The 14464-nt window shown below is 50.3% G+C and overlaps 1 protein-coding gene and 1 long non-coding RNA gene across 3 annotated transcripts in view; one reads left to right on the top strand and one right to left on the bottom strand.

Annotated features, from left to right (window-relative positions):
• The window catches only part of LOC140595947 (uncharacterized), a 54729-nt gene extending 51896 nt beyond the window's left edge, over positions 1-2833 (bottom strand). Inside the window, exon 1 of the long non-coding RNA XR_011997943.1 lies at positions 2634-2833. This is a non-coding gene — a long non-coding RNA (uncharacterized lncRNA). The remainder of the gene's footprint in view (positions 1-2633) is intronic.
• Positions 2371-14464, top strand: part of NAB1 (NGFI-A binding protein 1) — a 45574-nt gene continuing 33480 nt past the window's right edge. For both annotated transcript variants that reach the window (XM_072742187.1, XM_072742186.1), the window contains exons 1-2: positions 2371-2625; positions 12339-13176. In XM_072742187.1, coding sequence (XP_072598288.1) covers positions 12358-13176 — 819 coding nt within the window. In that variant the 5' untranslated portion in view covers positions 2371-2625; positions 12339-12357. The remainder of the gene's footprint in view (positions 2626-12338; positions 13177-14464) is intronic.

Here is a 14464-nt window from a genome sequence, read left to right as displayed (position 1 = left end):
GAGTCACATATCTTTCATTATAGTATATTATTATAATTGTTCTACTTTATTATGAGCTATAGTTACTCTCTTACTATGGCTAATTTATAAATTTATCATAGATACATACAGAAAAAACATAATAAATATAGGATTTGGTACTATTCGTGGTTCAAGACATTCAGTGGAGGTGTTAAATGTGTTCCCCATGGAACTACTCTATCTAGTTACAAGGCAGAAAAAAAAAAAATCTGCTCTAACTTATTTCCTTTTCAGCATCACGTTCAATACTGGCCAAACAAAAACAGGCTCAGGAAGAGGATTTAATGGCCTTCAGGCCAATTCTGACAACAATTCTACTGGGAGACTCAATAGTCCAGGTTAAGATTGCTCATTTCACGACTTGTGAATCACTAATTGTACAAATTTATGGATGAAAGATATTTTTTTCTCTAGACGTTCAGAACCAACACATGTTTGCAAAACATCAAGATTCCAGAGAGAAATCGGAACTTTGCAGATTTCAATTGCTCGAAAATCTGTTAACCTGTACCTTTCCAAGAAATGGTCTTTATGTTATGATACTTTGTTGATGGTCTCTTTAGCAGAACAAGGTCCACAGCAGCAAAAACCATGACACTTAGGCTAAGACGAACTTCCAGTAGTGATTTCTTCAGTTGAAGGATTTGAGGAAGCAAGCATTGCTTATTCATTTGATAATATCAACACGACGACTTCATACAGAACCTTTCCCTCACCCTGGAAAAAGGTTTAATTATATATACCCTGTCGTGGTATTACTCATTCTTTCAACATGTTTTTGAAAAAAAGGAAAAAAAAAAGTCCAGTACTTTCATAAGGTCTTTTTCTTTCGATGTTATCATCCCATCCAGTGCTACAACATAAAGACGTGGTAGGCAAGAATTTTCCCATCTCAAAGGCGGCCTTGTGTGCCAGCAGCAGAGGAGGCCCCTCTGGGAGCCCGGCCAGGACGAGGCCCGGCTCCCCCTACAACTGGATCTTTAGATGTACGTGAAGACGGGATCCTACCTGCACTGGCGGTAGTTGCAGGTTTAGTAAATGCGTTCTGTCCTTGCAGAGCACGTTGCTCAAATTGGGGGAATGCTTTCATTTTCCCATTTTTGTAAAGAGAATAGATCCTAAAACAAATTTCCAATTTTTTTTTTTTCAATAGTTGAAGTGCATTTATGGAGGTTTCGAGACTTCCTTTGGGTAGAAAAGTTTATGCAAACGGAACTCCGAGGTGCCCCGGCGCCCCGGGAGCTGGGCGTTCGGGTCCCGGGCCTGTTCTGGAGAGCGGAGGCGGTGCGGGAGGGTGGGAAGGGGCGCCCCCCGCCGGGGGTCCCCGCGAACGGCTGCGCGGGGGTCCCCGGGGCCGCGGGTGGGCCGGCCCGCACCTGCCGCACCTGCCGCCCCCGCCGTCCCCGCGCAGCGCGCCAGGGACCCATGCGGGGGCCGCACCTGGCACCCCCGCCCCCGCCGGCCCGAGCCGGGCGCCCCGCGCTTCCACCGCGGCCTGGGGGCAGGGCAGGGCCGGGCGGGCTCCGCTCCTGAAATACCAGCTCGGGGACCTCGGGGACCTCGCAAGTTGGATGAGAGGGATTTTTTTTTTTAATTGCAAATCTTCCCGGGGCGGCAGGCGGCTGGAGAGCAGGCCCAAGGCGGCGGCCCCTCCCCTCCCTCCCCCTCCTTCCCATCCCTCCCTCCCCTCCTCCTCCTCCCTCCCCCTCCTTCCCACCTCTCCCTCTCCTTCCCCTTCTTCCCATCCCTCCCTCGCCCTCTTCCCCTCCCTCCTTTCCTCCCTCCCCTCCTCCCCCTCCCCTCCTCCCCCTCCCCTCCCCTCCTCCCTCCCCTCCTCCCCTCCCCTCCTCCCGCCCCCGCCCGGGTCCTCCCAGCTGCCGGCGGGACGGGCCGCCCTCCGGATTCCGCGGCGGGGGCGGCGGCGAGGGGCCGAGCCCGGGCCCCGCCGCCCCCGCCCCCGCCCCGCGGCCCACGCCGGGATCTGCGTCACTCGGCCGCGCGTGGGCGGGAGCCGCAGCGGCGAATGTAGCAAGAGCGGAATCTCCCGATGTGACAGCGCGCGGGGGGGGGGGGGGGGCGGGGGCGGGGGGAGGGGGAGGGGTGCGGCGCCGCGGGAGGAGCGGGACGGGGGCGGCGTGCGGCGGGAGGAGCGGGAGGAGCGGGGGGCGGAGCGGAGGCGGGGAGGGCGTAGCGCGCCCGGAGCAGCGGGGGGAGGGGAGCGGCGCGGCGGGAGGGGCGGGAGGGGCGGGGGGAGCGGGGCCGGGGGCGGGGTGCGGCGCGGCGGGGGCGGGCGGGAGGGGGGAGGGGCGCGGCGGGGGCGGGCGGGAGCGGGACGGGGAGGGGGCGGGGCCGCGGTCTCCGCCCGCGCTGGGGAGCCGGGCCGGCGCGGCGTTGGCGGCGAGCGGAGCGCCGTCGGGGCCGGCGGCGGGGGCGGGGAGCCGGGAGAGCGCGCCCACCAGCGTCCCTTCCCCCCGATGGCGCGGGGGCGTCGGGGCCGCCGCAGCCGCCGGAGCGGGGAGAGCGGGAGGCCGCCACTCCGGAGTTGGCGCTGAGCGGCGCCGGCGGGAGACGGGCCGAGGCCGCCGCAGCCGCGCCGCGGGCCGGGTACGTACCTGCTCGCGGGCCCAGGGGTCGGGGCGCGGGGCGGCGTCCAGGCCGGAGGGGGCGGCCCCGGCGCGCGTGGGCGATCCCGGGGGGGCCGGGGCGCGGGGAGGGCGCGCGGGGCGCACGGGGTCGGCGGCGGGCGGCGCGCCCGGCGGGCCCCGGGCAGGCGGACTCCCGGGGCGCCCGCGGCCAGAGCCCCCCCCGCCCCCCCCCCGAGGCCGCCGAGGGCGGAAGCCGCGTCCCGCTGCAGGCGCTCGCGGACACCTGCCGGGCGCGCGGGGATGCTCGCTCGCCGGGGTCGCGTCTCAGGTGCGCGCGCTCGGGCCGGGGGCCTCAGGGTCGCAAGGCCGAGCCCTGAAACGACGCTCCCGGCGGCCTGGGTCCGGCTCGAAGGCCCCTGGACACGGAGCTTGGGCCGGAGCGTGCGCGGACGGGCCCTCAGACCAAGTTTGCAGCAGGTGATAGGACCCCTCGACTCGCACGTGCCCCCCCTCCCGCCCCTGGAGATCCGGCGGGCGTGGAAAATTGGGTGGGGGGGTAGCTGTCAATTTAAACTCTCCTCCGAAAGAGTTGACTCAGGGTAACCTGTCACCACCAGTCGGCTCGTCTGCAAACTCCAGGAGTGCAAAGATCAGGAGCTGCGAGGGAAATTCTCAGATCTTGTTTAAAAATATTTTGGCACTTTTAATAGATGATATTAGATTGCATAGGAACAGAAGAACGGAATTTAAAATAGATTAGTCACGTAGGAAATGCTAGGCTGTTTTGTCGGAAAAGTGTGCACACAGGGAATTACGTTTTTAGATTTTTCACTTTTTTTGAGAATTTTCTCTTGTAAAACATACCAAATTATGACACATCGTGATTTATATGTGGGTTTCAAGAAGAAATATTGGAAAAGGATGCTTAGGATTTACTTCCTTTATTTTGGGTGGAGGCTGATGTTTTCCTGAAGACTTCAAAGAGCTGCTCTCAGTCTCAGTGCCAGTACAAGTGGCTCTTAGATTCAAGGGTATCCATTTTCCTCCGTTTTCCAGTATTGAGACATTTTAGTATTGTCCTTTAAGCTTCAAAGTTATGTTGTCCTTACAGGTATTGATACACATATAAAGATTCTCTTAAGAATGTATGCCTGGCTGGCAAGGCCAGCCTTCATTATTCTTGTTTGGGTGTTGGATGTCAGAGGTCTTGAAAGAAAATTTCAAGGAATCATTGGAAACTTTCTTGTTTTGATTTTACTAGTTTGGCATCTTGCAGGAAAGTTAATATGCCATCCTGGTATTGGAAACATTTCATATTCCTTGGCTCTGGTGATTCCCGGTTAATATGTGGATGAAGCAATGGTAATAAAAACACTGAGGCGTTGTAGATTTTTAAATTTTATCTCACTTTGCCTGCTAACTGTGGATGTAATTAAAATGACAGAAATTCTTAGGAATGCCATACCTGATAAAAAGGAAATTTAATGAGTTTATATGTCTAATAAATAATCTGATGTATTTAATAATGTACATCTTGTTCTTTTTCACAATTATGAATACAACTTAATTTCAAATTGATTGAAAATTTTCCCTTTTTGTGACTACTAAATAACACCCATTGTCTACAGTGAAGTTAATGTATTTTCATCCCCCTGGTTGTTAGAAAATCTGTTAAAGCATTTGGTATTTTAATCACACTTTAAGGACATAATGGTTTATTAAAGATTTGGGGGTTTGCACTTTGGATGCTTTGGAAGAAGAAATTAAATGTATTACAAAGTGGGAGAGACCTTTGAAGAATCTATTGTTTAAACTTTAAATATTTGAAGTAAAAGGGTAGTTGGATGGAAACAAATATGTCAGGTTTTTGTGTCTCTTGACCTAAACTCTTAAGACTTGGGCCTCATCTGTTCGAAGTCTGTTTTTGTTGGTGCAATTCATGTGCATTATGTATATAATGTTTTATGTTATTTTCGTGGAATTGAGCGTTTTATAATCTGTTTTGAACAGTTTAAGATCTCGCTAATGTTTAATTGTCTTGCATATGCGTTATTTCATTGTGGAGTTTATGAAATATATTAAGTAATAAATAATACCCTTTCAAGCATAGTAGAAGATTCTTACCTTTTTGTTTCGGATTTAGTTCTGTCTTTTCTGCTTCTTTCGTTCTTCTTAGTGGAATGAAGAATAGTACAGTTATGATATTAAATACAGATTTCCTTTTTGATCTGACATGTTCAAAACTAGTACAATAATGCAGAATATACTCTCTTATACTTAATAATGGAATGAGTGAGAAATCAGAAGTTGGTGCTGGAAAGAAATAGTGATCCTCATCTTGTCAATTTTCAGCTAAAACGTGGCAGTAAGCTTTCAAATAGTTTGTCATTTCTCAATACCTTGTATTTAGGGGGCTGCACAGTTAGTTTGCACAGTATGTTAATTTAATTTTAAAGAGAAATTCTGGAAATAGCATGCATTCTACATGCTCAGATAATATGAATGCTTATTGAATGGCTTGACTTAGTTGACTGAAGACTTCCCAGCCATAGCCTATGAAGGTTATTATTTATTTATTTATTTATTTATTTTTAAAGATTTATTTATTTTTTCATTCAGAGAGAGCGAGAGAGAGGCAGAGACACAGGCAGAGGGAGAAGCAGGCTCCATGCAGGAAGCCCGATGTGGGACTCGATCCTGCGTCTCCAGGATCACACCCCGGGCTGCAGGCAGCGCCAAACCGCTGCGCCACCGGGGCTGCCCAATTTTTTTTTTAATTTTTTTTTATGAAGGGGTCTGTAGGACATTTTTTCTCCGGCTTTATTCAAAATTAAAAAAAAAATTAATAGGGAACGTTTAAGTTCCCCAGGTTACCATTAACGCATTAGGACTACATGTTTAGTTCATAGCTATGAAAATAATAAGATCCCAAATATTTTAAGATCGCTGAATGCTTACTAAGAAATGTGCCGAGGTGGATCACTTGGTGCTTGGAACATACACAGAGTTAGTGCCTAGGCCAACTCTGCGATCGAAGCCACAGTTAATTATTTTAGCTCGAGTTCCAGCACTAGGACCAAAGTTATAGGAATTCACTTCCTAGACTTCAAGGCTTGTCTTTCCCTAAGCCACCCTCTGGCCTGGCATACACCTTTTACGTTTCAGCCCGTAGTGTACCCAGTGCACCCTCCTCACCAGGCCCTTAAACTTCAGGCCACAGTCTTCCAAACTTGATGGTGCTTCAGGGACCTTAAATGCAGTCTCTGCCCCCAGGTCTCTTCCTTCCTTCCTTACCATTTCCAGTCCCTGTCTTTCATTCCTGTAGCCGGCACTGGATCTGCAGCTAGATGTTAAAAGGAAAACACTCTGGTGGAACTAATTCACCTTAATCTGTAAATGACTCATGAGCTGACTCTTCCCCAGTTCTTTCACATTTTGTGTAAGTCTGTAAGACGCTGCTGTTAATTTAGACAGTTCTAAAGTAAAAATTTCAGGCTGTGTTGGGAGGAAGGAAATTTATAGTCCTTTGCATACAAAAGAAGTCCCATCTTACTGGGGTCCTGCCCTTGTTTCTCCTCACTCTGAGGAGTCTCCACTCCTTGCGTTGCCACAGACCTCATACAAGTGTGCACGTGCTGGGAATGTGTTTCCTACCCCAGAATAGGAAGATTCAAGAGTAGTGATTACGAGTCCACTTGATATTTGTTATTTGAGGATAACTTATGTTGCATTTTAATTTACAGAGTCAAAGAGGGAAAAGACCTAGAATCTTTCATGACCTTTTGAAATGATGGTGTTGGGACTGGACTAACACAGGAAGTACTTATTAATTCCGGTGTTGGGAACACATCCTTAGATCTCTTGGAAAAATAGCTATGTTATGGGAATCCAAAGACAGCCTTATAAGAAAGAAGAATATTGAGGGTGAGAGAAGGTAAAAAATTATAGGGAAAGCAGTAATACTTAACCTACGTGATAGGTCATTGGGCACCAGTGTACGCAGAGAGCATAATTTGGAATGTGAAGAGGCTGCTTCAATCAGATTCTTTCTCAAATGTTGGGTTTCATTCAACAGCAGCCTTTATAGAGATGTCACTGTACATTCAACACTTGGCTAGAAGTAAGGGGTAAAAGCTGAAATGAGACCCAGTTCCTCCCCTCACGGAGCTTATGACATGTTGTGCAGAGCCCGGTGAAGTTGCTTCTTTATTCCATGGCTCCTCACGTATGACACTTAGCATAGCGTTTATCACAGTGTTTGTCTGCCTATTTGTCTTCTTTCACCCTCACAACTCATTCTCCATGAAGGGTCCTCTTTCCTCCAGATCCCCAGGACTGGGTTAGTAACTGGCATATATGAACAAGTGGGGGAAGAATGAGAGATCAAGTAGTGTAGGGTTCAGAGAAGGAAGAGGACACCTCGCCCAGGGAGTGTGGGCAAGGCTTTGTGGAGAAGGCCCGTGGAGGTGGGCCGGAGGGAGTATGGCTGGCACAGGGGCAGGGGAGTGGGAGGCACATTCAAGGAATGCCCGGTGTATCTGTTTGGCCTGAGAACAGGGACATACTAGGGACCAGAGAGAAGGCTGGGTTTGGGACTCGGATGCCTATATGAGTAGTTTGAATTTCTTTTTCTTTGCAATGGGGAAATTTGTAGAGGTGGGTAAAGAGCCACACCTGTACTTTAGGAAGATAAAGTTGGTATGGTAGTGTGGGATGATGTATCAAAGGATGGCAGCTGTTTTCAGAGTTGAAGCAGGAAGTAGGGAAATGTAGAATTAGGTGCTTTTGAGGCAGAGAAAGAAAAAGGGTGGTGTGGCTTAAGGAGATGAAGATTTGAGGAATGAAGAGGAAAGCACAAAGATGAAAGAGTAGTGGTGCAACTACAGAAGTAAGAGTTGGGAAGAGTGGATTTGGGAATCTGGAAGAAGGGAGGAAAATGGATGCTTGATTTTGGACTTAGAAAATTCGAGATTTTTGACAATCTCCAAGTGGTAGTTGAAATGAAAAATTAACAGAAAAATGATTTGTGCTGATGGTTCTCAAACTGGTCAGTTTTGAAGATCATTTTTTAAATTAAAAAATACCAAATGTTCATTGATAATTTTACTTTAGTGTTCGTTGATCGAGAATAGTATACTGTAATGACAACAGCTACTATGAATTGGGATGCCCTTTTAAAGAGTTTATATTTTATTAAATCACTAGGTGTTTATTTACGTTCATTTGCAAAGTAGACCTGTGTGAGAGGCATGTTTCTTACTCACCAGCCAGTGCGTGCTGTGCATCTGCCAGTCACTGTGGCAAGCTACAGACAGCAGTTTGGAGGTCAGTCTGCTGCTATATGTGATCTTTGGGAGTGGTATGGAAACCTGGGAGTGGTTGAGATCATCAAAGGAGAAAATGGAAAGACAACAGAAAAGAGATTTAATATGAAAGTTTAGAGAGCTTAGGGAAGTCAGGGAAGAGAGCATAATATGCCATTAGCCAAGTCCAGTAGTGAGCATTTCAGGGAGTTAAGGCAAGCTGCAGAGACGTTTGAGGGAGAGGTCAGCGATAACTTGAGAGTTTTGATAGAGTCATGGGCTCTAAGAAAGAAGCTTCTTGGAATGGATTGAGGCAGGGTTAAGGGATGCTGCTGCTTTCCCCTAGTGACTAGTAAAGGCCTTCTGTCCCGCACTGAATCCCCACATTACCGACTTGAAGAATGTCAAAGTTTTGCTTTTCATAGCCACACTGAGTGTTTCATTGTGGTTCAAGGACAAAATAAGAGTTGATTAGTCAAGTTTTCTGGTCCAAGCTAACCCCTTATTTCCTTGAGCGTGGTTTGAATCTGGCAGATGATTGATCCTCCCTTGTGAGGAGGCAAAGGAGTTTTGTTTTGCTTTATTTTTAAGGTTCTGGAACAATCATTACCATTTAAAATAGATTAATGAATAACAAATGACAACAAATGGCCTTAAACGAATCCATTGTTGTTTAATTCCCCGTCCTCTGGAACTGACGGGGCTGAGCAAGGTTTAAGCTAGTGCGAGTGGAGATTGCTGTGTATAGGCAGCAGGCCTTTGATTGGATTTTGAATGCAGTAAAAATTAGTAACTGGTTTCTCTTAACTGTGGAATACACAGAAAGGTCAGACTCGGCGTGGTTGTCCCAGCATCCTGGAAAGGCCAGGTAGCAGTAGTTTTCAGCTGAGTAGATTTACTATACTGTTAGCTACCCGTTTATAGTGTTGTTAGGATCTCTTTCTATTTACTTCACATTGGAGAGCTACAGCTAGAAGCTTGCTCCTAATTTATTTGACCTTCATGTTGAAGCATGAATAGATAGAGCGTTTGTAAAAACAGAAAATCTCATCTTATAAGAATTTTCTTTTAAATCAAATCAAGTTAATGTATGAAGTGGTGGGTGTTTAAATGATCACAACAGGCTTTTGTAGGAAACTGAAACATTCTTCTAAAGCAAAAGCTTAAGGAGAAAACTCCTTTCCCAGCAGTAAGTGTGGGCCTTTAGAAGCCTCCTGGGATTCCAGCTAGCTCACATATTTATCTTTCATCTGGTATCTTGACTTTGGAAATGCACACTTGGTCCTATCAGTCATTACAGAGATAGTGTAATAATTACTACTTTCTTACTGGTACTGCTTTCTTACCCAGTTAGGAACTAGGCAACTTTCCTTTCTGGGTAAAGATGAGAAAGGATAAAAATAGGAAATGAATATTTTCTAGAACTATTGACTGTGTAAGAAGAGTAAACTTAAGTTTGGGTCTTCAGTTCTCCTTTTCTTAAGTTTCCTTTTATGTTTGTCTAACATTTTTTTCTAATTGCTAATCAAAAAGCTTCAAAAGCTATTCCTACAGTCACTTTCTCACGTAGTCTACTATTCCATAATTTTGGGGAGCGCAGATATCTGATGATATCTGCAGGTTTATAGCCCTCTTAAAACGATTGTGTATGCAATGTGTGGTTTTGTGTGTGTGTGTGTGTGTATGTATTTTTTTAATTCTTGAGTTGAAAGTGTTTGAAGCTGTTGTATTAGGTGTATGATGGGAAAGAAAGTTTCCTTTCTTCTCCCTCAGACACTTTCTAGAAGTACTTTTACTTGGTATAATGCAGTTCAATACAGACTTTAAGTTGTGTCTGTAATTCCCAAGAGCTGTGTTTTTGTGGCTTAATGTCCAGCTGGATGATTCACACCCTCCCTGGAGAGTCTCCCTGGAGTGGGAGGACAAGTGGATCCTCTTGCGGGTGATTTAGAAGATGCAAGAATGTTTTTATCCAGAGGGGTAAAGTGGCATGAACCTGAAGGTAGACTAAAGGAATCTGAATGATTACAAAACATGTAGGAGTTTGTGGTGCCCAGAAGGTATACTAAATAGGAATCTTCTAGTTGAGTTTGCCAAACTTGCCAAATCATGGGAGCCTCCTAAGATACAACTCAGTGACCTGGGAAGTTGTACTTTTATTACATCACTCCAAGTGATGGTCCTGGATGTTAGCAGAAAGCTGCTGCTCCCCGGTTCAGTCTTTTTTTGTATCTTTTGGAAAGTCATCAAGTCACTAGGCAATATGCTTGTAATAAAATATAAAATAAAATAAAAAATAAAAAATATATAGAAATATAAAAATATAAATATATAAAATATAAAATAAAATAAAAAAACATAAAATTTGAGGTCACTAGTTGATCAAAGCAGATTGTGGGTGACACGGAGATTCCTGAAGATGGGGCTTCCCAGAAGTCAGTCCTTAGGGTAGTAGGGAGATGCATTCTCCTTGAATGGGAGGACTGAGACTAGAATTTTGGTAGCATTCTGGTTGATGGCATAAAGCACCAGTCCCAGATTTGGGGACCTCCTGGCCTTTAAAGATATTCCTAATATTGCTCTGTTTGCCTTATCTCCCAGTTAAGTGTTGCTCTGTACTATTTTGAATTGAGAGTGGAGCTCCCATATTCCTCCAGTGTGCATATTCTTTTGTCCTTCTGTCCTTTTCTCCATAGAGGGCTACAGGGTCCTTTTTAATGCAGAAGGTACAAGTTGATTACAACATGTTTGTTTCTCTAAAATGGCAGTACTTGGCCAACTCCTCTTTGTATGTGGGAGGTCTCCAGGCAACTGTGAATAACTTTTAAAGGCTGCTAAGAGGTCAAGAAGTGCTTTGCCTGTTGTGTCTTTTAAAAGCAGGCTCCTTGGTATGGTTTGGGCCCTAAAAGTATGTTTCTTCTTTGACTCTGTCTTGGGCTATTAAACCCTCCTCTGTCGCATGCTGTATCTCTGACCCTTACACACACCAAGATTCACCTAGATTCACGTCTGTTACTTTACACCCGGGGCAGATCTATTGAAGCACTCTACCTTACGCCATTTCCAGGTGCCATATATTTGAAAAAGAATCCCATCCTGATTTTTCCGTATCCACAAAGCCCGGAGCCATTTTCTTAACTTCATTCCTTATACCTAAGTGATCACCAAATCTTGTCTTTTATTTGTTGAATTTTTCCTTCTTTTTTCTTCCGTTCTTAAATAGACCACCTCTTACTCACCTCCAGTTCATGCTGAAATCCATTTCCCCCTGCCTGCCAAACTAATCTTGATATATATATATTTTTTCTAAAATGGGAATTACTATACCAGCCTTGCAGAGCTGCTGCAAGAACGACCGATCTTCCTTGACTTACAATTGGGGTTACATTCCAATAAACCTGTCATACGTTAAAAAAATGTCAGGAGTTGCGGTTAATGCACCTAACTTCATAGCTTTTAGCCTAGCCGGTCTTCAGTGCGCTCGGAACGTTTAGTTAGCTTACGTGTGGGCCAAATCACCTAACACAAGGCCTGTTTTATAATAACGTGTTGAGTATCCTATGTAATTTATGGAATACTGTTCTGAAAGTGAAAAACAACGGTTCGTACGGGGCAGGATGGTTGTAACCGCATCGGTGGTTAGCCGCTGGCCTCGTTGTGGGGCTGACTGGCAGCCGTGGTCACTGCTGCTGCCCGGCCTGACGAGAGAGCCGCGCTCGCCCAGGAAAGGATCCCCATTCAAAACGGATGGTTTCTAGGAATCTTGGGGCTCCTGTGGCTCTCGCACCGTCATAAAGTCGAAAAATAGGGCAGCCCGTCGGGCTCAGCCGTTTAGCACCTGCCTTCGGCTTAGGGCGTGGGCCCCGGATCCTGGGATCCAGTCACGGAGCCTGCTTCTCCCTCTGCCTGAGTCTCTGCCTCTCTCTCTCTCTCTAGGTCTCTCATGAATAAGTAAATAAAATCTTAAAAAAAAAAAAAAAAGTTGAACCTGTAAGTTGGGGACCATTTGTAGGTGTAAAGTGTTTATCCGTATTGTCTGATGCAAAAGCAGCCTTCCGGGTCGGATTATGCTTCACCTGGCGTGTGTGCCGGCGCCCTGGAAGCCGTAAGGGAATAGTCAGCAGTCGGGGCCCTGTGAGCCCTGGTTTGGTGCTTAGGGTCTGCGTAACCAGCCGAGCCTGCAGGCAAGTCACTTGTTATTTTTTGTGTTTTTCGCCTTGAACCGGCAGCAGCTCTGCGGATGCCTGGGCCTGAGCCGCGACGAGTGCCGGGCCCTCGCGTGGGGGGCGGGGGGGCCCGGGCTGGAGCGGCTCCTCGGCCTGCCCCCGCCCCCCCTCCCCCGCGCTGCATCTGGGAGTCTTGCGGTTGCCGCCCGGCGGGGGGGGGGGGGGGGGGGCGGCGTGCTGAGCGTGCTGTCTCCGCCCCGCAGGTCCCGCGCTTCGCCGGGGATGGCCGCGGCCTTGCCCAGGACGCTGGGGGAGCTGCAGCTCTACCGCATACTGCAGAGGGCCAACCTGCTCTCGTACTTCGACGCCTTCATCCAGCAAGGTGGGGATGACGTGCAGCAGCTGTGCGAGGCCGGGGAGGAGGAGTTCCTGGAGATCATGGCGCTCGTGGGCATGGCCAGCAAGCCGCTGCACGTCCGGAGGCTGCAGAAGGCCCTGCGGGACTGGGTCACCAACCCCGGCCTCTTCAACCAGCCGCTGACGTCGCTGCCCGTGAGCAGCATCCCCGTGTACAAGGTGCCCGACGGCTCCGCGGCGTGGCTCGGGGTGCCGTGCGGCGGCCTTGACAGGGGCAGCGGCGCGCGCGAGCCCCACGCGCAGGCCCCCAAGTGCGCCGCGGCCACGTGCGTGCAGGGCGCGGGCCCCGGGCGGCCGGCGGCGCCGGGCGGCCTCGTGCTGCCGGCCGTGGGCGAGCCGCGGCTGTGGACGGGCCCGCGCGGCCCCGACAGCGAGCCCAGCCTGTCCCCCGGCGACCTGGGCTCCCCCGCGTCCCCGAGGGAGGGCGGCGAGGCGCTGGACGCGGCCGCCGCGCTCTCGGTGGCCGAGTGCGTGGAGCGCCTGGCGGCCACGCTGCCCCGCAGCGACCTGGGCGAGGTGCGGGAGCTGCTCCGGAGCAACAAGAAGCTGGCCAAGATGGTCGGCCACATCTTCGACATGAGCGCCGACGACCCGCACAAGGAGGAGGAGATCCGCAAGTACAGCGCCATCTACGGCCGCTTCGACTCCAAGAGGAAGGACGGGAAGCACCTGACGCTGCACGAGGTAAGGGCCCGCGCGCTCCCCCGGGCGGCGCTGAGGCGGGGCTGGGCGGGCGGGGCCGGGGCCGGGGGCCGGGGCGGTGGCTCTGAGGTCTGAGGTGGGGCTGTGCGTGTGTGTGTGTGTGTGGTGGTGGCTCTGAGTGAGGCGGGGCTGACGGGGGGGGGGGGGATGCTGAGGCGGTGTCTGAGGTGGGGCTGTTGGGGGGGGTGAGGTGGTGGCTCTGAGTGAGGCGGGGCTGACGGGGGGGGGGGATGCTGAGGCGGTGTCTGAGGTGGGGCTGTGGGGGGGGGTGAGGTGGTGGCTCTGAGTGAGGCGGGGCTGTGGGGGGGGCTGAGGCGGCGCTGTGCAGGGGGGGCGGGGGCTGAGGCGGCTTCTGAGGTGGGGCTGTGCGGGGGGCGGGGGGGGGGGGCGGCCGAGGCGGCGCTGTGCAGGGGGGGGCGGGGGCTGAGGCGGCTTCTGAGGCGGGGCCGTGCGGCCCCAAGGAGACTCCGCCCCAAGGGCCGCAACCCGGAACCTCCCCTCGGTTCAGGCCGTGCAGCCTCGCGTGGCGTGAGGAGGGTCTGCGCCGGCCCCTCGAGCACGGCAACCGCGGCGTAGGGCGACCTCTGCAAACCTGCCGGGCGCCGCAACGTGACGTGTCTTGGCACGTGACGCAGTGTGGGTTTGTTTGTTTTGTTTTTTTGTCAGAGTCTTTGACGGTGCACTCAGGAATTTGTGTCTATTTTATTGATTTCGAGGGCAGAGACCCAGGCAGAGGGAGCAGCAGGCCCCACACAGGGAGCCCCACGCGGGCCTCGATCCCAGGACCCCGGGCGGGCGGGCAGTAGGCGGAGGGCGCTAAGCCGCTGAGCCCCCCAGGCCGCCCTCGTTTGTTTCTCAATCAGGAAATAAAATGGGACTTGCAGTAGGACCTTTGATTTAAAAAGCCCCTGGGGTCCGGGTCAGCTGAGCCTGGATCTTGCCTCAGGTGAGGGTCTCAAGATTGAGAGATGCCTCCCCCCCCAGGTGGGCTCCCTGAGGGCCTGCAGCCACCTTAGGACCCACCCCGCCGTCCCCCTTTAGGAAAATAAATAAGCATTTTTGCAGACATTTTTTGACCAAAAAAGTTTTGTGAAAAGTAACCGGCACCTGAAAGTAATTCTCAGCCAGCACCGACAGTGAGACGGTTTCCGGTGAAGTATTTTGCAGGGCTGGAGATGCTTTCGGTTTGACCTTTGACCTCGGAGTCCTCACCACTGGGCATTTGTAGGCCTCCATGGAGAAACACTCTCCGTCTGGTCCGCTCGTCCTT

Source organism: Vulpes vulpes, chromosome 16 (assembly GCF_048418805.1).
Source record: "Vulpes vulpes isolate BD-2025 chromosome 16, VulVul3, whole genome shotgun sequence".
Lineage (NCBI taxonomy): Eukaryota > Metazoa > Chordata > Mammalia > Carnivora > Canidae > Vulpes > Vulpes vulpes.
This window is presented reverse-complemented; position numbering and strand designations above follow the sequence as displayed.